The sequence below is a fragment of the Calidris pugnax genome, unplaced genomic scaffold (genome assembly GCF_001431845.1).
Source record: "Calidris pugnax isolate Ruff unplaced genomic scaffold, ASM143184v1 scaffold1007, whole genome shotgun sequence".
Classification (NCBI taxonomy): domain Eukaryota; kingdom Metazoa; phylum Chordata; class Aves; order Charadriiformes; family Scolopacidae; genus Calidris; species Calidris pugnax.
Genome location: NW_015091650.1, coordinates 117767 through 133805, shown reverse-complemented (window position 1 = coordinate 133805; position 16039 = coordinate 117767). Strand labels below are relative to the sequence as shown.

Genomic DNA, 16039 nt, shown 5'->3' with positions numbered 1-16039 from the left:
GGCGGCGGGGTCCGGCCCGGTCCGTGCGGCCTACGGTGGAGTCGGGGCGGTGCGGGACTGCCGGGAGGGACGGGCCCGCTCGGGGGGACGGGCCCGCTCGGGGGGACGGGCCCGGGGATCTCGGGGGACGGAACTGGGAGTCGCAGGGACCTGGCTGGGGGTCCCGGGGGGGTGGTACCGGGGGTCCCACCGGGCCGGAGGTGGAGGTGTCAAAGCCCTGGAGAGGACCAGGCCGGTGGTCCCGGAGTCCTGACCAGTGGGCCCTGGGGGGTGTGGGCCATGGTGTGCTGGGGGGGGCAGGCAGGGGGGTCCCGGCGGTCCCAGAGTAGCCCTGTCCCCGGTGAACATGGCGGCTCGGGCCCACGGTGCCGGTCCCCGCAGGCGATGGGGGCGTCCGAGCCCCCCAACTTCTCGTGGGTCGCGGAGGGGCGGCTGGCAGGGCTGGCCATGCCGCGGGAGCCGGGCCACTACCGCTTCCTGCGGGGCCAGGGCGTGCGGCACCTGGTGTCGCTGTCGGAGCGGGCACCACCGCACCACGGCTGCTGCCCCGACCTCCAGCTCCACCGGCTCCGCATCCCCGACTTCACCCCCCCGACGCCCCAGCAGATCCAGAGCTTCCTGCAGCTGGTGGAGGAGGCCAATGCCCGCGGCGAGGTACGGCGGGGGCTCCTCACCCCGGGGTGAGGCCGCGGGGAGGAGGAGGCACCTAGGGAGAGGTGACAGCGAGGGGGTAACGCCGCGGGGGGGATGCTGGGGGTGTGGGGGGCTGCTGCAGGAACAGCACGGCCCCCCGTGCGGTGCCCGCTGAGGGTGCGGTGCTGCCGGCAGGCCGTGGCAGTGCACTGTATGCTGGGGCACGGCCGGACGGGCACCATGCTGGCCTGCTACCTGGCGAAGGCACGGGAGATGAGTGGCGACGCCGCCATCCAGGAGATCAGGCGGCTGCGGCCTGGCTCCATCGAGACGCGGGAGCAGGAGGAAGCCGTGATCCAGTTCTGCCAACGGCTTCGGTAGGTGCCGCCCTGTGGCAGAGGGTCCTGTCTCTGTGTCACTGCCCTCCCTGGAGGGGCCCCCCGGTGCCGTGGCCGGGCACAGCGAGCGGGAAGGGTGCTGCAGGTGCCAAAGCCCAGCTTGCCAGCGGTATCTGCCCCACCACAGTGCCGGAGAGGAGGACAGCAAGGAGCCATGAGCATGACCAGCTCCCTGGGGCAGCCTGTGATGGATGGGTTCAATGGAGACTGTTACCCCGAGGTGCTGCTGTCTGTCCCCTCCTGCATTAAAGGACTCTCCTGTGGCTTCTCTCCAGGTCTGCGTGTGGGGAATGGGTGGGCAGCACACACTCTCGCAGCTCGGCCGGGCTCCCTGCCGCCAGGCTCGATCGACAGCTGCACCCCGGGCTGCGGGGTCCTGACTGTTGGGTCTCTGCCTGGCCTTGGCTCTTGGGGACCACGAGCGACTCCACTTCAGGCACCAGCAGACGGGCCCCAGAGCTGGTCGCCCGCCAAAGCAGTGACGCCATGCGGAAGGTGGCAGCCAGGGGCCGGCCCGGGACGTTGATGCTTAAAGTGAAGCTTAGATGGAATTTAGGCATCTCTGTCCAAAAGTCCAATCCTGGAAATCTCTTCTCAGCTGCTCCTAACCTTGGTGGCATTTAAATCCCAAGTGCAAGAAGTGTCACCGTCCCCGTTCCTGGGCATGAGGCACATGGCCGGGAGCGCCTGGCGCTCACTGGCCACGAGTGCCACCTCTACGCCCTGGGCTGATGGGGCCATCACCTCTGCCAGGCAGCTCCACGCCCCCCAAATGTTGCTCTGAAACCCCGAAATGTTGTGCTCTTCCCTCAGGAACAAAGCACCAGGATGGTGGCACTGGGCACTACTGACAAGATGGCTGTGCCCTGCTCAGAGCCATGGCTGGGGGTGACTGACTGTCTCAGGGTGGTTGGAGCACCACAATGTCCCCCTCTCCTGAACCCCGCTTCTCCTGCAGGGCTTGCAGTGGGACCAGCGGGGATGGAGGAAGTGACTGGGGGGATGTCTTCACCACAGGGTGCGGGGGACCCCAAAAAGCAGCTCCCCAGCTTTGCAGGGGTAGAAGGCAGCCCCCCAGCTTTGCTTGGTGCCCCCCGGCCCTTCCCCTGGGGGAAAATCAAGAGGCACCCGTGTCCCGTGTGCAATGCCATGGCTCCCGTGGACTGTGACACCACACCAGGATGTGGGGCCACCCGGGGGGGGGGGTTTCAACTCTGCCTGCATCCCTCGCCTGGGGCATGAGCGGGTGGGGGTACCCAACCAAGGGTGGGGGGACAGGGATGGGAACGGGGGTGACGGGGACGATGGGGACGAGGCAGCGCCGTCCAGCTGCAGCGCCTAAGCCTGCGGGAGCCACAGGACTCACATGGGCCCGTGAGATGCAGGAAAGCAGCTTAACCGCAGAATTATTTACTTTAACTCCTCTTTCTTTAGCTCTGTCCTTAATAGTCTCCCAAGCTCAGGGGGCCGGGCCGGGCCGGGCCGACGGGGGGGACCGCGAGACCCCACAGGGAAGGGGGGGTGGGACAGGGGGCTCTGCCCCAGCATCCCCAGCCCGGTGCTCAGCGCCGCTGCCGGGGCCCGGGGGTGCCGTGGGGCAGGGCCCAGCCCAGCACACAGTCTGCCATGGCCACACTCGGCCCTTGACGCCAGGCTCCATCGTGGCAACAGGGACACGGGGGATGTGCCCTGCCCGGTGTGTCCCTGTCCCAGGAGGCCCCCCAGAGCCCCCGGCCTGGCGGGCAGCCCAGCTCCGGCTCAGCCTGGTGGGATGGGGACACTGCTCCGGTGGCCGTCCCTGCACCAAGGACGCATTGAGGATGGGATTAGGGAGGAGATGGCTGGGGCGGGTGGGGAGCCCTGGCACGGCGGCTGTCACGGGGATGCCCTGTGCCCACATGTGTGCTGCCCCGGCCGCAGGGCTGCATAGAATCATAGAATAGAATCATAGAATCGTCTAGGTTGGAAGGGACCTCAAAGATCATCTAGTCCAACCATAAATGCGGTGGCAAGGCCTGGAGAGGCTGGAGAGGTGGGCCCAGGTGAACCTCATAAGGTTCAACAAAAGCTAGTGCAGGGTTCTGCACCTGGGCTGGAACAATCCTCGTTATCCATACAGGCTGGGGGTGAGGTGTTAGAAAGCAACCCTGAGGAACGGGACCTGGGGGTGCTGATGGATGAGAAACTGGAGATGAACGGGCAGTGGGCACTTGCAGCCCAGAAGGCCAATCACATCCTGGGTTGTATCAAAAGAAGTGTTGCCAGCAGGTCCAGAGAGGGGATTCTGCCACTTTGCTCTGGTGAGACCTCACCTGGAGTATTGTGTGCAGGTCTGGAGCCCTCAGTATAGGAAGGACATGGACCTGATGGAGCAGGTCCAGAGGAGGGCCACAAAAATGATCAGGGGGTTGGGAGCACCTCTGCTATGAGGACAGGCTGAGGGAGCTGGGGTTGTTCAGCCTGGAGAAGAGGATGCTCCGGGGAGACCTAATAGCGGCCTTCCAGTACCTGAGGGGGGGCCTACAGAAAGGCTGGGGAGAGCCTGTTTACAAAGGCCTGTGGTGACAGGACGAGGGGCAATGGCTTTAAGTTGGAGAAGAGCAGATTTAGACTGGAGATTAGGAGCAAGTTCTTTACTGTGAGGGTGGTGGAGCACTGGAACAGGTTGCCCAGGGAGGTGGTTGAGGCCCCTTCCCTGGAGATATCCAAGGTGAAGCTTGACGAGGCCCTGGGCAACCTGGTCTAGTTGGGGGTGTCCCTGCTGACTGCGGGGAGGTCGGACTAGCTGGCCTTTAGAGGTCCTTACAGCCCGAGCCATTCTATGATTCTATAAGGCACGGCACAGCTTGGGGTGGTATATGGTGTGGTATGGCAGGGACGGGCTCGGTGTGGCGTGGCATGGCTTGGCGGGGTGTGGTATGGCGGGGTGCAGCACGGCACCACTCAGCACGACGGCAGCCCTGGGTGGGCACCGTGCCGTGCCGATGCTCCCAGCCAGGCCGCGTGCGGGCACCCCGAGGTCACACACCTGGTCACACTCCTGTGTCACGCACGCGTCCCGTGCCTCGGTCCCACGGCTCTCCCGTCCTGTCCCACCCGCGTGTCCCCCCTCCCTTCCCGCCGGGACTACAACTCCCAGCAGCTCCCTCGGCCCCCACCATCCCGCTCCGCCATTGGCCGCCGCCGGGGCGCCCGCCTCCAGGCTCCCCATTGGCTGTCCCCGTGGCAACGGGCGCGCGGGGCGGCGGGGGCGGGGCCCGGGGCGGCCCCTCCCGGCGCCGCGGGTTTGTTTGTGGCCGCCCGGCGGGAGGGAGCGGAGCCGGGCCCGGCACTGGCGGGACGGGCATGAGGAGTGGGGGAACGCAAAGCCGCCAGCGCCCCCCGCCCGGGGCCGGTGCGCCGTGGGCAGCGCGGCGGAGCCCGACGCTCCGCCGGTCCTGAGGCGCCGGCTCCCGGAGACATCGCGCTGGTCCCCGGTGACTTGCCGCCGCCGCCGCTCGGTCCGCCGCCGCCCGTCCCGTCCCGCCGGGGCCGCTTGGGGGGGGACCTGGGCTATGCGGTGGTGGCTGCGCGCCGCCGTCCTCAGCCTGCTCGCCGGTGCTGAGGGTAAGGGGCCGCCGTCCCGTCGGGGCGGGAGCCCGGGGCCGGGGCGGGAGCGGGCGCGCTGCCGGTGGGGCCGGTCTGGCTGGTGCCGGGCTCCGGGGAGGCGCGTGACGGCGGGGACAGCGCACGTGGTGTCGCCGCGGGGCCGGGGGCGGCTGGTGCCACCGGCTGGGAAGGGGCTCGGCGGGCGGCAGGGTCCCGTCCCGCCGGTGGAGCTCACTCTTCTGCTCGATCCCGGCAGGCAGCGGGCAGAGCGAGTCCCGGGCTGTGGTGGGGCGAGTCGGGGAGAGCACGGTGCTGGGCTGCGACCTCCTGGACGCCCACGAGGCCCGTCCCCCACTCTACGTGATCGAGTGGGTCCGCTTCGGCTTCGTCCTCCCCATCTTCATTAAGTTCGGGCTCTATTCACCACGCGTTGACCCGGAGTACATCGGTGAGTCCTACGGCTGGGGCGGTTGTGGGGTCCTTGGGGGACACGCGAGGCTGGCTCCGGTGTCCCGTGTCCCCGCTCTCCTCGAACGGGCCCCAACCTGGGGCCGCCGCTGTCAGACCACATTAATCATGCTCCCGGGGCGGTGGGGAAGCACAGGGCTCTCTCCGGCCCCAGGCAGTGGAAGAGGACATTGTGGGGCCAGGGAGGTCCCCCCCAGCACTGCCTGCTTGGCGATAGGGATGGCCGAGCGCCCACCTGCCAGCACCGGGGCTGTGGCGTCCTGGCACTGCCCGGGCTCTCCCGTGCCATCTGCTGCGTGCTGTGCCCGGCTGGGGCCGGTGACAGTGGGGTACCCTGTGCCAGAGCCTGCAGACCCCCGGGCACTGCCATAGCCCTGCCTCACTCCATGGGGGTCGCTTGAAGGTTGAGCCTGAGGAGGGGATTCTGGCGAAGCTGCTAATTGGCGGTGCTGGGCTGGCCGGGATTTGGAGCAAAGCTGTGCTGGGGAAGGGCTGTGGCGTGGGAGGGAGATATTCTCCTCTTTACGGGATATTTAAAGTGAAGCGGTGGCCAGACCTCGAGGGATCCCTGCGAGAGGGATCCTGGTGAGCACGGAGGTGAAGACAACGGGAGCATCCCTTGGGGACGGCTGGGGAGGAGGGGAGGGCTGGCGGCTGGACGGCGCTTTGGGCTGAGCCCGGCAGCGACTGAAATCCTCCCACAGGACAGGGAGGGCTGGAGAGCCGGATCACGCTGGGCCAGGAGCCCGCGCCCGCTGCCCAAACCGGCCCTTGCCAAAAAAAATGTGCAGCAGGACGAGGTTTTGAGCCAAGCCCTCTCCTGCCTGGCCACGGGCAGAGCGGTGCGCAGGAGACGATTTTGGGGCAAACCTCAGCTTTCCCTACTGCCGGCCTGTGCCCAGGGAAACCTTCACTCCACAGGCAGCCCCGAGCTGGCTCCGTGGGGCCGGCGGTGACAACAAACCCTGGGTGAGGACAAGGCACCTGCTCTGCTGGGAAGCTGGGGCTGGGCTCCTGTTACCTGAGCCCGGCACCGCGGGGCCCCTCGGCCGCGGGGGCTCCGGTTACCCAGAGAGGGGCTGGAGCCTCCTGCCTGTGCTGCCCCGGTGGTGGGAGCAGGTTTAGCTGCCGGGGATCAGCGACTGGCGGGGATGCACTGGGGGAAGGGGTCTGGTGGCCTTAATGAGGGCGAGGTGGGTGGGCAGCGGGGCTGGCGGCTGTCACCATGGCAGCGGGTGGCTTGTTTTCAATCCTCTGGGGGCTGGGAAAGGATGGAGGGACGGGAAGGGGCTACGGGATAAGGGCAGCTCCTGCTTCCAGCCCTTCCCAGGCAGAGCAGATCAGGTGTCACCCAGGGGACAGGCAGCCCCTGCTGTTGCCCACATCACACCACGTCCCTCGTGGGGCAACTTGGGGCATCCCGGGGACAGGATGGCTGCAGCCACCTCCATGAGAGCCCTTGGGTCACTTGGTGGAATGGGGTCAGGTCTCCCCCAGGGGCCACCGTCCCCCATGGTGTCTCATGGGTCGCTGTCCCCTGCTGTCAGCTGGCCTGGAGTGGGCTGGTGGTCCCTGGACCAGCTGCCTGCTCAGGCACCCCATCCCCAGCGGCAAGCATGGCGGCTGGGGCTGCAGCCCCCTTTGTGTCCCTCTGAATGACGGTTGCCAGGCACTGGGGGATGCTGGTCCGGGGACCAGCGGCGGTTTTGTTATCGGCAGGGTGGTGGAAGAGGAGGAGGGGGCTGGGGCCAGCACGGGGGATTAGGGGGAGGCTGGGGGCTGTCCCCAGGGCACTCTGATCCCTTCCAAAGGGACCTTTGTTCAGGAGCCTCCTGCTCCCGCCTGGCTTCTGGGGCTGAGCTGGCAGCTGCCGGCAGGGATGGGGTTTCTCAGAGCTCCCCAGAGCTGCCCCCCTTCTTGGGGCTCAGCGTGGGAGCTGGCTGTGGGATGAGCAGTGGGAGCACCCCTTGTCCCACGGGTCTTTTGCCGTGGCTCCCATCCGTCCAGCTACTCCTGCCACCTGCCTCGTGTCTGAGCTTTGCCCGTGGTGTTGCTTGATGCTGGAGGGAGGGGTGTTGCCAGAGGTACCCCAATACCTCCATCTGTCCCCAGCATCTCCTGCTGCAGGAGTGTTGGTGGGGCCGCAGGGAGAGGCAGGAGGGGTGGGAGGTGCGGTGGGGGCTGGAAGAAGCTCCGGGCGCTGTTGGGAAGGGGTTGCAGGTGTTTGTGTGCAGGGTTTGCACAGGAATGTGTGGCCCCAGCACTCAGCACACGATCCTGTCCCTCCACCACTCTGTGCCCAAACCAGCCTGCCCAGGCCCCGCCGCTCCTCCTCCTCCTTGCCGGGCTCGTCTGGCAGGGTGCAGCTTCCCGGTGCCACCCCTGCGGTGCCCAGCCTGGGCCCCAGTGGCTCCGGCAGCATGTGGGGACCACCTGTGACACCGAGCCCCTGGGCAGAGCTGGTGGGCGAGGGGGGAAGGTCGGCAAAACTTGCTTTGTTGGAAATGCCTCGGGAGATGCTGTTCCCTGGGGAGCTCTGGGATGTCGACAGGAGCATCATGGGCGGCTCCAGTGCGTGCGGTGCTGCTACTGTCATGTCCCTGCCACGGCACTGTGAGCGAGGCCACCCTGGGCAATGGCACCTGTGGGGCTAAACCCTCCTCCCCAGCCAGGAGCAGCTCCGGGCCAGGGGTGCCAGCAGTGAGGTTGGGGGCACGTAGCCCCGGGGGTGCCAGGCGGTGGGTGTGCTGCCTTTGCACCCCGGCCGGGGCTGAGCCAATTGCCTGCTGCTCGCCTGAGCCGATTATGGCTCTGATAATAGCCCAGGGGATTAAAGAGCTGTGCTCGCTGTCGCTTTGCACCCTTATCCTCCTCCTCATCAAAGAGGCCGTGGGGTGCGGGGATGCTGCCTGCTCAGGGCAAGGGCCCCACGGCCCAGGCAAGCCCCCCACTGCCGTGACCCTGTGGGGGGGTCTGTCGTGGTCGTCACTGTGAGGCGGGCGAGGGGTTCAGCCTAAGCCCTCCCGGTGCCATGGGGAGAGGGGATGGCGCGGGGGTGCCCAGGGCTTAGCAGGGCTCCTAAGGGTGAGACAGCTGGGGGGGCTTCCTCGGGAAAGGGCAGCTGAGGCTGCGGGGGAGCGGTCCCTGGAGGGCCAGGGGAAGGGTGCTGGGGAGGGGTGTTGCTGGCAGCTCTAGGGCAAGGCGGAGGGGCTGTGGGACCAGCTCTTGCCCAGCAGCGGGGAACAATGTTCTGGGTGCAGGGACCCCTCTTACCCAGGGTTGGGGGGTCCCTGCCAAGCCATCCTACACAGGTGCGGGTGGCAGAACCGACCACCACGTCCTCCCCTGTTTCCCCGACAGCAGCGGGACATGTAGTGCTAAATGTTGGTGTGACCAACCTCTGCCGCAGCGCGGCTGCCCCGGCTTTTGTCCCATGGCCATTCCCAGCCCCCTGCGGCGCGGCTGAGGCAGGAGAAGCCAGACCGTGGCAGACCCTGCTGCTGCCAAGTGGGGCAGTCGGCCCCGCTCCCCGGGGGAAGCCGCTGAGCCTGCAGCGGGGGCGAGCACGGCGTGGGCAGGCGCCCTGGGGTGGCGGGTGGCCCAGGGACGTGGCCTCCCCTGAGCCGGTGGCACTAGCCGTGATGGCCGCCTCTGGGTGCGCAGGTCGGGTGCGGATCGAGGAAGGTGCCTCGCTGCGCATCGACCTCCTGCGCGCTGAGGACCAGGGCTGGTACGAGTGCCGCGTGCTCTTCCTCGACCGGCACAGCACTGACGCCGACTTCCAGAACGGCACCTGGATCCACCTCACCGTCAACGGTACTGGCGGGTCCCTCCCTCGGTCACTGTTCTCCCCAGCACCAGCCGAGATCTCTCAGGGCTGGGACTGGATCCATTGGTCTTCTGAGACCAGTTGAACCAGACCTGGGGGTGAGGGACTGGACTTGTCTTTACAGCACCCCCCACCTTCCTGGAGACCCCCCCTGCCTTTGTGGAGGTGCGGGACCGGGACCCCCTGAGCCTCACCTGCACGGCTGTCGGCAACCCCCAGCCTGTTGTCATCTGGAAGAGGAGTGACCTGGCTGTCCAGAGTGGGGACACAGTGCAGGTGAGGGCGGCAAACCACTGGTTACCCCAGCCCCATGATGTGTCCCCCACCTTGGCCTGGGTCTCGTGGGGGCAGCCAGGCGTGCAGAGCAATGCGACTGCTTGGCTGGAGAGTGGGTGCCTGTCCCTACCGTGGTGGCACCCACCTTCTGCCACTGGCCGTGTTCCTGAGAGTGTCCTGTCCCTTGGTGGCCATGCTGTGCACCCGGTCATCATAGGTGAGGAACGGGACGCTGAGCATTGCTGTCGTGGAGCGCACCAACGCAGGCACCTACACCTGCCATGCTTCCAGCAAGGAGGGCACCATCACCCACACCACCCGCGTGCTCGTGCAGGGTAAGAGTGGGTCCTCTCCCAGCCATGGCCACCCCTGGGTGCTGCCACAGGACACAGAGGGAGCCTTGTCATGGAGGGTGGTTTTGGGGCAGGTGCGGGTTTTGGGAGCAGCTGGGGCCATCCCCTGTCCCCAGCCTTCACCATCCCCTCTGCCCCACGCTGCAGGGCCACCTGTCATCGTGGTGCCACCCCAGAATGTCACTGTCAACATCTCTCAAGATGCCTTTCTGGCGTGCCAGGCTGAGGCGTATCCAGGAAACCTCACCTACACCTGGTTCCAGGGCAGCACCAATGTCTTCCATCTCAGGTACAGGGGGGACAGGGGAGGCACCGAGGTGGCTGTGGGCTCCTGCCAGCAGTGCTGGGGCCAGCAGGCTTCTGGGGCCCTGCAAAGCCTGGATCTGAGCGCCATGGGCTGGCCGGGTGTGTGGGGCCAGGGGAGGTTTGCTCATCCCAGGGTGGTGGGGATGGTCCTGGCCACGCTGCTCACCACTGTCCCCATCTTCCCCTTGCAGCCGCCTCCAGCCTCGGGTCCGTGTCCTGGTGGACGGAAGTCTCCTGCTCCAGCGAACGACCCCAGACGATGCTGGCAAATACACCTGCGTCCCCAGCAACGGGCTGTGGAAGCCACCGTCCGCCTCGGCCTTTGTCACGGTGCTGTGTAAGAGCCCCACGGCCCCTCCACTGTCACTGGCTCCGCTCACGGAAAGGCCCTGGTGGGCCAGCCCAAGGACGTTCCCACAGGCCATGGTGGGAAGGGGGTGCCCCTTCAGCTGCCACAGGGACCCCAGCCCCCTGCCGCCCTCACCCTGTTTGTCCTTGCAGATCCAGCGCAGGTGACCACCATGCGCCCCGAGACCCACCTGCCCAAGGGGATGCAGGGTGTGATCCACTGCCCCACCAGGGCCAACCCCCCCCTGCTCTCCGTCAGCTGGACGAGGGATGGGCGCCCACTGCAGCTGGACAAGGTACTGCCATCCACGCCCTCCCCTGCCCTCCCACCCCCCAAACCCCTCATTCTGACCCCGCGCCCCCTCTCCCAGCTCCCTGGCTGGTCCATAAGACCGGACGGCTCCATTGTCATTGCGACGGGGAACGATGACGCGCTGGGAGTGTACACATGTACCCCCTACAACAGCTACGGCACCGCCGGCGAGTCCCAGCCCACGCGTGTCCTGCTGAAGGTGAGCCTGTCCGGGTGGGCACGCTGCCCGGGAGCCCTGCGTGCCCTTTGGCCTGCCCTGCTGTGGGTCTGCACCCTGTCCCACTGGCAGACAAGCCCTGCAGTATGTGTCCCTGCCTTCCAGGACCCCCCTGCCTTCTCAGTGCGCCCCAAGGAGGAATACTTCCAGGAGGTGGGCCGGGAACTGGTGATCCCCTGTGCTGCCCGTGGGGATCCCCCCCCAACTGTCACCTGGCTGAAGGTAGGAGCCACCACCCCAGGGAACCAGCTGAGCCCTCCTGGGGTGCAGACGATACCTTTGGCTCCTGGGGCATCACTCTGGGGCCGTCCCTGTGTCCCGGCAGATGCTACCGGGTCACATCTCTCCTGGTTTCTGCTGGAGAAGGGGCTCAGGGCACTTTGCTTCTGTTACCTTCTTAAGAAACCAGGACAAAATCCTGCCCCTCGTTTCTAAACCAGCCCCGGGGTGGTGGATCACGGGGGCTGTCCCAGCTCCGGGTGGTTGCCCGCTGTCAGCGTGTCTGTGCCCTGCCGTGTAGGTGGGCAGTGTGGGGCAGAGCGGCGCCCAGGTGGATGGGAACAGCAGCCTCATCTTCCGCCCGCTCGTCAAGGAGCAGCACGGGCTCTGGGAGTGCACAGCCACCAACCAGGTGGCCAGTGTCAGTGCCACCACCTCTGTCCATGTGCTGGGTGAGTTGCCGGTCCCTGGTGGGCAGACGCCGTGGGTGCTGGGGTGGCCAACACCAGCCTCCTTGTGCTGGAAGGGATGGAAATGCCCTTGCGCGGCTGTTGTCCAAGCTGCCTGGTGTGACAGGTTGTCTCTCTGCTTCCCTCACCAGGTACCAGTCCTCATGCTGTCACCAACGTCTCTGTGCTCCCGCTCCTGCTGGCAGCCAACATCTCCTGGGAGCCGGGCTTTGATGGGGGTTATTTCCAGAGGTTCAGCGTCTGGTACACACCTCTGTGAGTCCCGGCGGGCAGGCTCTGGTGTCCCACTCTGTCTCTACCCCACCTGGGGCCCTCAGCTCTGGGCTTACAGGTCCCACCTCCCCTCAGGGTGAAGCATCCGCCCCGAGCCCATCATGACTGGGTGTCGCTCTCGGTGCCGGTGGGGGCTCAGCATCTCTTGGTGGAGAATCTACAGCCAGACATGAGCTACCAGTTCAGCGTCCTGGCCCAGAACAAGCTGGGCAGCGGCCCCTTCAGCCAGATCGTCACCTCCGTGCCCAGGGGTAAGAGGGGGCCCCTGCACTCCCCAAAGCAGCCCCTGTTCCCCCAGAGCCCCCAAACACACGGGAGGCTCCTGTTTCTGCCCGGCTCTCCCCCCACATCAGCTCCTGCAGTGGTGTCCCCTTTCTCCTCAGGCTTCCCAGTGACCACAGTGCCTCCAGAGCCGCCGGCCGTGACCGTGCACGTCTTCCTGTCCCCGCCACAGGCTCTGACTGCCAACGAGACTGTGCGAGGGGTCCTGCTGCAGTGGGAGCCCCCCTCTCAGTTCTCGGTGGCGCTGAGCGGTTACGCACTGGAGCTGCGGCAGGACAAGGGGGGTTGGGAGGTGCTGGACCGCTCCATCCCCAGCACCAAGACCCAGGTCCTGGTGCCTGGACTCATCAAGGTGGGAATCGTTACCGGGTGCTCCCTGGCTGCAGGGCAGGGGAGGGGGTCAGGTCTCCTGCGTTACCTCTACCCGGGGCTGGGGCATCTGGTGATGCCATGGAGCTGCTCAGCTCTGCAGCTGCCTGCGCAGAGGCTTGGCTGGCCACTGTGCCAACGAGGCTAATGGCCCTTTGCTCCTCCAGGACGCCTTCTACGAGTTCCGACTGGTGGCCTTTGCTGGCAGCTACATCAGTGACCCCAGCAACACGGTGAACGTCTCTACAGCAGGTAAGGCCTGGGCTGCTGCCCACGTGCTCTTCCCACCCAGGGGACAGAACCAGAGGTGTAAAGTGCCCGGCGTGGTCTCAGATCTTCCCAGACTGAAACCTCTTCCTGCTGCTCCCACCCCCAAGCATCCCTGCTGCTGGACCGGGGGACGCAACGCCCAAAGCAAGACCCCCAAAGCTAACACCATGGGAACACCCATCTCTGTGTGCGGATCTGGTGTGACTTTAGTGTCACGGACCAGCTAGCAGGAGAGCTCTGTGCAGAACATCCCTGCTCCCGGCACGGCGAGGGGCACAGCTCTGCCCGAAGGCAGAGCAGCCCTGGGGCGGGGGGTTTTGCTGTTTATCCCTGTGGTTCTGGTGATGTGAGGGAGGCCGTGCTGGTATGCTCCACGGGTAACCGAGCCTCTGATGATGTCTCCTGTCTGGCCCAGGCATGGAGGTGTATCCGTCCCGCACCCAGCTGCCGGAGCTCCTGCCGCAGCCGGTGCTGGCGGGGGTCATCGGGGGGATCTGCTTCCTCAGCGTGGCTGTCATCTTCAGCACTATGGCCGCCTGCATCATGAACCGCCGGCGCGCCGCTCGCATGCAGAAGCGGAGACAAGGTAGGAGCCGGCTGGACGGGCACAGGCACCCGCATCCCAGGGCTCCCGGGGAGCTGGAAGTGCAGGGCAGCAGGGCCCAGTGCCTGGGGAGGGGACAGGCCAGGCCAGCCCGGGGTGGGGGGCTCGCCAGGGGCTGAGGGTCATAGGGCTGAGCGGGTGCTGCTGTCGCCTCATCATCACTTTGCATTGCTCGCCGTGTGATCCCCTTGTGTTCTCATGACCTTCCAGATCCACCACTCGTCTTCTCCCCCAGCAAGAAGCTTCCACCTCCACAGTAAGTCACGCCACACCATGCTCCTGCCCCGTCCCGCTCCTTCCCTGTCTCGCTGCGCTCCCCATCGCTCACCCGCTGCTGGCTGGGGACAGAGGGGCAGTTTGAGGGGCAGCCACCCCTCCCCACCGCCGCTGGCTGCAGAGAGGGCATTAGGAGTGGGGTGCTGGGGTCAGGGTGTGCTGTGGGGTAGGGGTTCCCTGGGGAGTTCTGGCTGAAGGATCAGAGAGCACAGGAGCAGGTCTGCTGAGCCCGTGGCAGTGGTGCAGAGTCACAGTCGTCCTGTTGGATGCCCAGTATGATGCCCTGGCACGGGTGGCAGCCAGATGAGCCTGGAGCCAGGACAATGGTGCTGCAGCAACTCCCTTCTTCCTTACAGAAATTCTCATGGCTCTGGTAGCCCAGACAGCACCGTGAAGCTGAAGCTGCAGCCATCTCCCTACCGCAGCCTGCGCCGGACGCTGCTGTGGGGCGAGAAGGCTGGCACCAGCCTAGGTCTCAGCATCGCCGGCTCCCGGTACGCTGTGTACGAGAGCCACGTTGGGGAGCATGTGCCCCTGGAACGGATCTGCCGCGGCCCCGATGGACGCTTCGTGGTGGAGACCGATGCGCGGCCACAGGAGAGCAGCTTTGGGGCACTGCCCTACGCCGAGCCGGAGCGGGACCCCCAGCACGGCCCCCCAGCGCCACAGCCCCAGCCCTATCTCCAGCTGCCCAAAGAGGAGGAGGAGGAGGAGCCCATCTGGCGCAAGGGGGTCTCACTGCGCCCCCGGCCCGCAGGCCAGTCCCGACGGGGAGCTCGGGCCGCCGGCTACCGCCAGGGCCGCTACTTCGGCTACGGCAGCAGCAGCCCCGTGGACGAGGCGGCGGCGACTCTGTGCATCGTCAACATCAGCCCGGTGGCCTCTGCCACCACCCTGCCTTACAGCACCATGGAGGAGCTGCGCCACAGCCCTGGCGGCCCTGGGCCCTGCCCCAGCACTGCCAGCGCCCTGTGGGACTCGCTGTCCCTCCAGGGCTCCCCCCGGGCCTCCCTTGGACCCCCAGTGTCTCTCAGCCCCAGCCTGGGGTGCAGTCAGCCACAGGCCACCTCCCCAGTCCAGAGCAGCATCCTCCAGTACCTGAGCCTGCCCTTCTTCAAGGAGATGTGTGTTGATGGTGACTGGCCACCCCCAGAGGAGCCGGCAGAGCCCAGCCATGCCAGTGGCCAGCCAGAGCCCACCAATAGCCCCCCACTCACCCAGCCAGGGGCTGGGGGCTCCCCGCAGCACACGGGACGGACGCTGTGCCCAGACTGCATTGACACAAGTGCCAACACCACCTCCCCCCCAGCCGCTGCTTTCCTCAAGCCCCCGAGGCTGCCAGTGGGTCCTGCCAAGGCCTCGCTGCCTGGCACCCCCTCCTGGCACAGCTCCCCCGGCCCTGGGGCTGGCCTGCAGCCCCCCACCCTCCTGGCTCACCCCCTCCCTGTCGGCAGCAGCAGGACTGAGGCTGTGCCCTCCACTGGCACCGTGGAGCCCCGATGGGCACCGGGCCGCTCACCGGACCCTGTGCCCCTGGAGAAGCTGCCACGGGGCAGTTTGACCAGCCAGAGCAGTGGCCGGGGCAGCGGCTCCTTCCTGCGACCCCCCTCGCTGGCACCCTCCCTGGGGGGCACCCGCCTCGGGGACGGGGGCAGCTGGCACAGCGGGGGCTCGGCGGCGGAGGAGGGCAGGGCCAGGATGGATCCGGCGCTCGGCGGCACCGGGAAGAGGTGAGCCACGGGCAGGACAGCAGGGACAAGCCACCTCATGCCCAGGCAGCTCCCAGCCTGTGCCACGGGGCTGGGCCGGGGTGTCCTGGTGTGGAGCCTCCCAGCCCTGTGGCACCCCAGCCACCGCTCCCCAGGGACACCCCACTACAGGGTCCTCACTGTCCCAGCCCCTGGGGACCACCCCAGCTCTTCCTGCAGCATCCCTGCCCCCCTGGCCTGCTTCCCCCCTGCATCCCCGCATCCCTTGAGGTGGCTGTGGGGACCCTCCTGACGCCCATCCCCGCAGGAGGGACACCTCCGTGGATGAGAACTACGAGTGGGACGCGGAGTTTGCCCTGGAGTCCGACATCCTGGAGGCCCTGCAGCTCTACCGCTGTGGGGACCCGCCACGGCCCGTCTCCACCATCGCCCTGCGTGACCTGGAGAGGCAGAGTGAGTGTGAACCCCCCACCCGCCGCAGCCCCCCGGGGCCATCCCCCACCCCTTCCCGAAAAAGGCCATTGGGAAAAGGGGGCGGCGGGGCCCTTTGGCACCCGCGTCCCTGGGGGTGGCCCCGTGGGTGGGTGACGCAGCCGGGCCGGACGCTGCCTGTCTCCCTGCAGAGCCCGGCGGCGGCTCCTCCCCGGTGAGCTCGGTGTCGGCGGAGGCGTTGGCGGCAGCGGGCGGCCCCCCGGAACGCAGCACGGCCCTGCGCCAGGAGCTGGCGGCGTCCCGGCGGCGCAGGGAGGGGGCCCGGCAGCGGCTGGGCCCCCGCGGGTGCTGCGCCGAGCGCTTCGAGCTGGCCACGCTGCTCTAGGGAACCCCCCGGGACCCCCCC

At 67.2% G+C, this 16039-nt stretch overlaps 2 protein-coding genes across 2 annotated transcripts; both read left to right on the top strand.

Annotated features, from left to right (window-relative positions):
* Positions 1-301: 301 nt before the first annotated feature.
* Positions 302-1295, top strand: DUSP23 (dual specificity phosphatase 23). The gene is made up of 3 exons (XM_014961891.1): positions 302-654; positions 829-1010; positions 1159-1295. The coding sequence occupies exons 1-3, from the start codon at positions 385-387 to the stop codon at positions 1187-1189; spliced, it is 483 nt and encodes a 160-aa protein (XP_014817377.1). The 5' UTR covers positions 302-384; the 3' UTR covers positions 1190-1295.
* A 3057-nt stretch (positions 1296-4352) lies between these two features.
* On the top strand, positions 4353-16033 carry IGSF9 (immunoglobulin superfamily member 9). Its single transcript, XM_014961874.1, has 20 exons — positions 4353-4637; positions 4876-5067; positions 8751-8903; positions 9041-9192; positions 9410-9527; positions 9693-9834; positions 10043-10188; positions 10353-10495; positions 10571-10711; positions 10835-10951; positions 11250-11400; positions 11550-11673; positions 11767-11942; positions 12075-12325; positions 12510-12594; positions 13028-13198; positions 13427-13472; positions 13849-15222; positions 15509-15654; positions 15825-16033. Exons 1-20 carry the CDS (start codon positions 4586-4588, stop codon positions 16016-16018), a joined length of 4074 nt encoding a protein of 1357 aa, XP_014817360.1. The 5' UTR covers positions 4353-4585; the 3' UTR covers positions 16019-16033.
* The last annotated feature ends 6 nt before the right edge of the window (positions 16034-16039 follow it).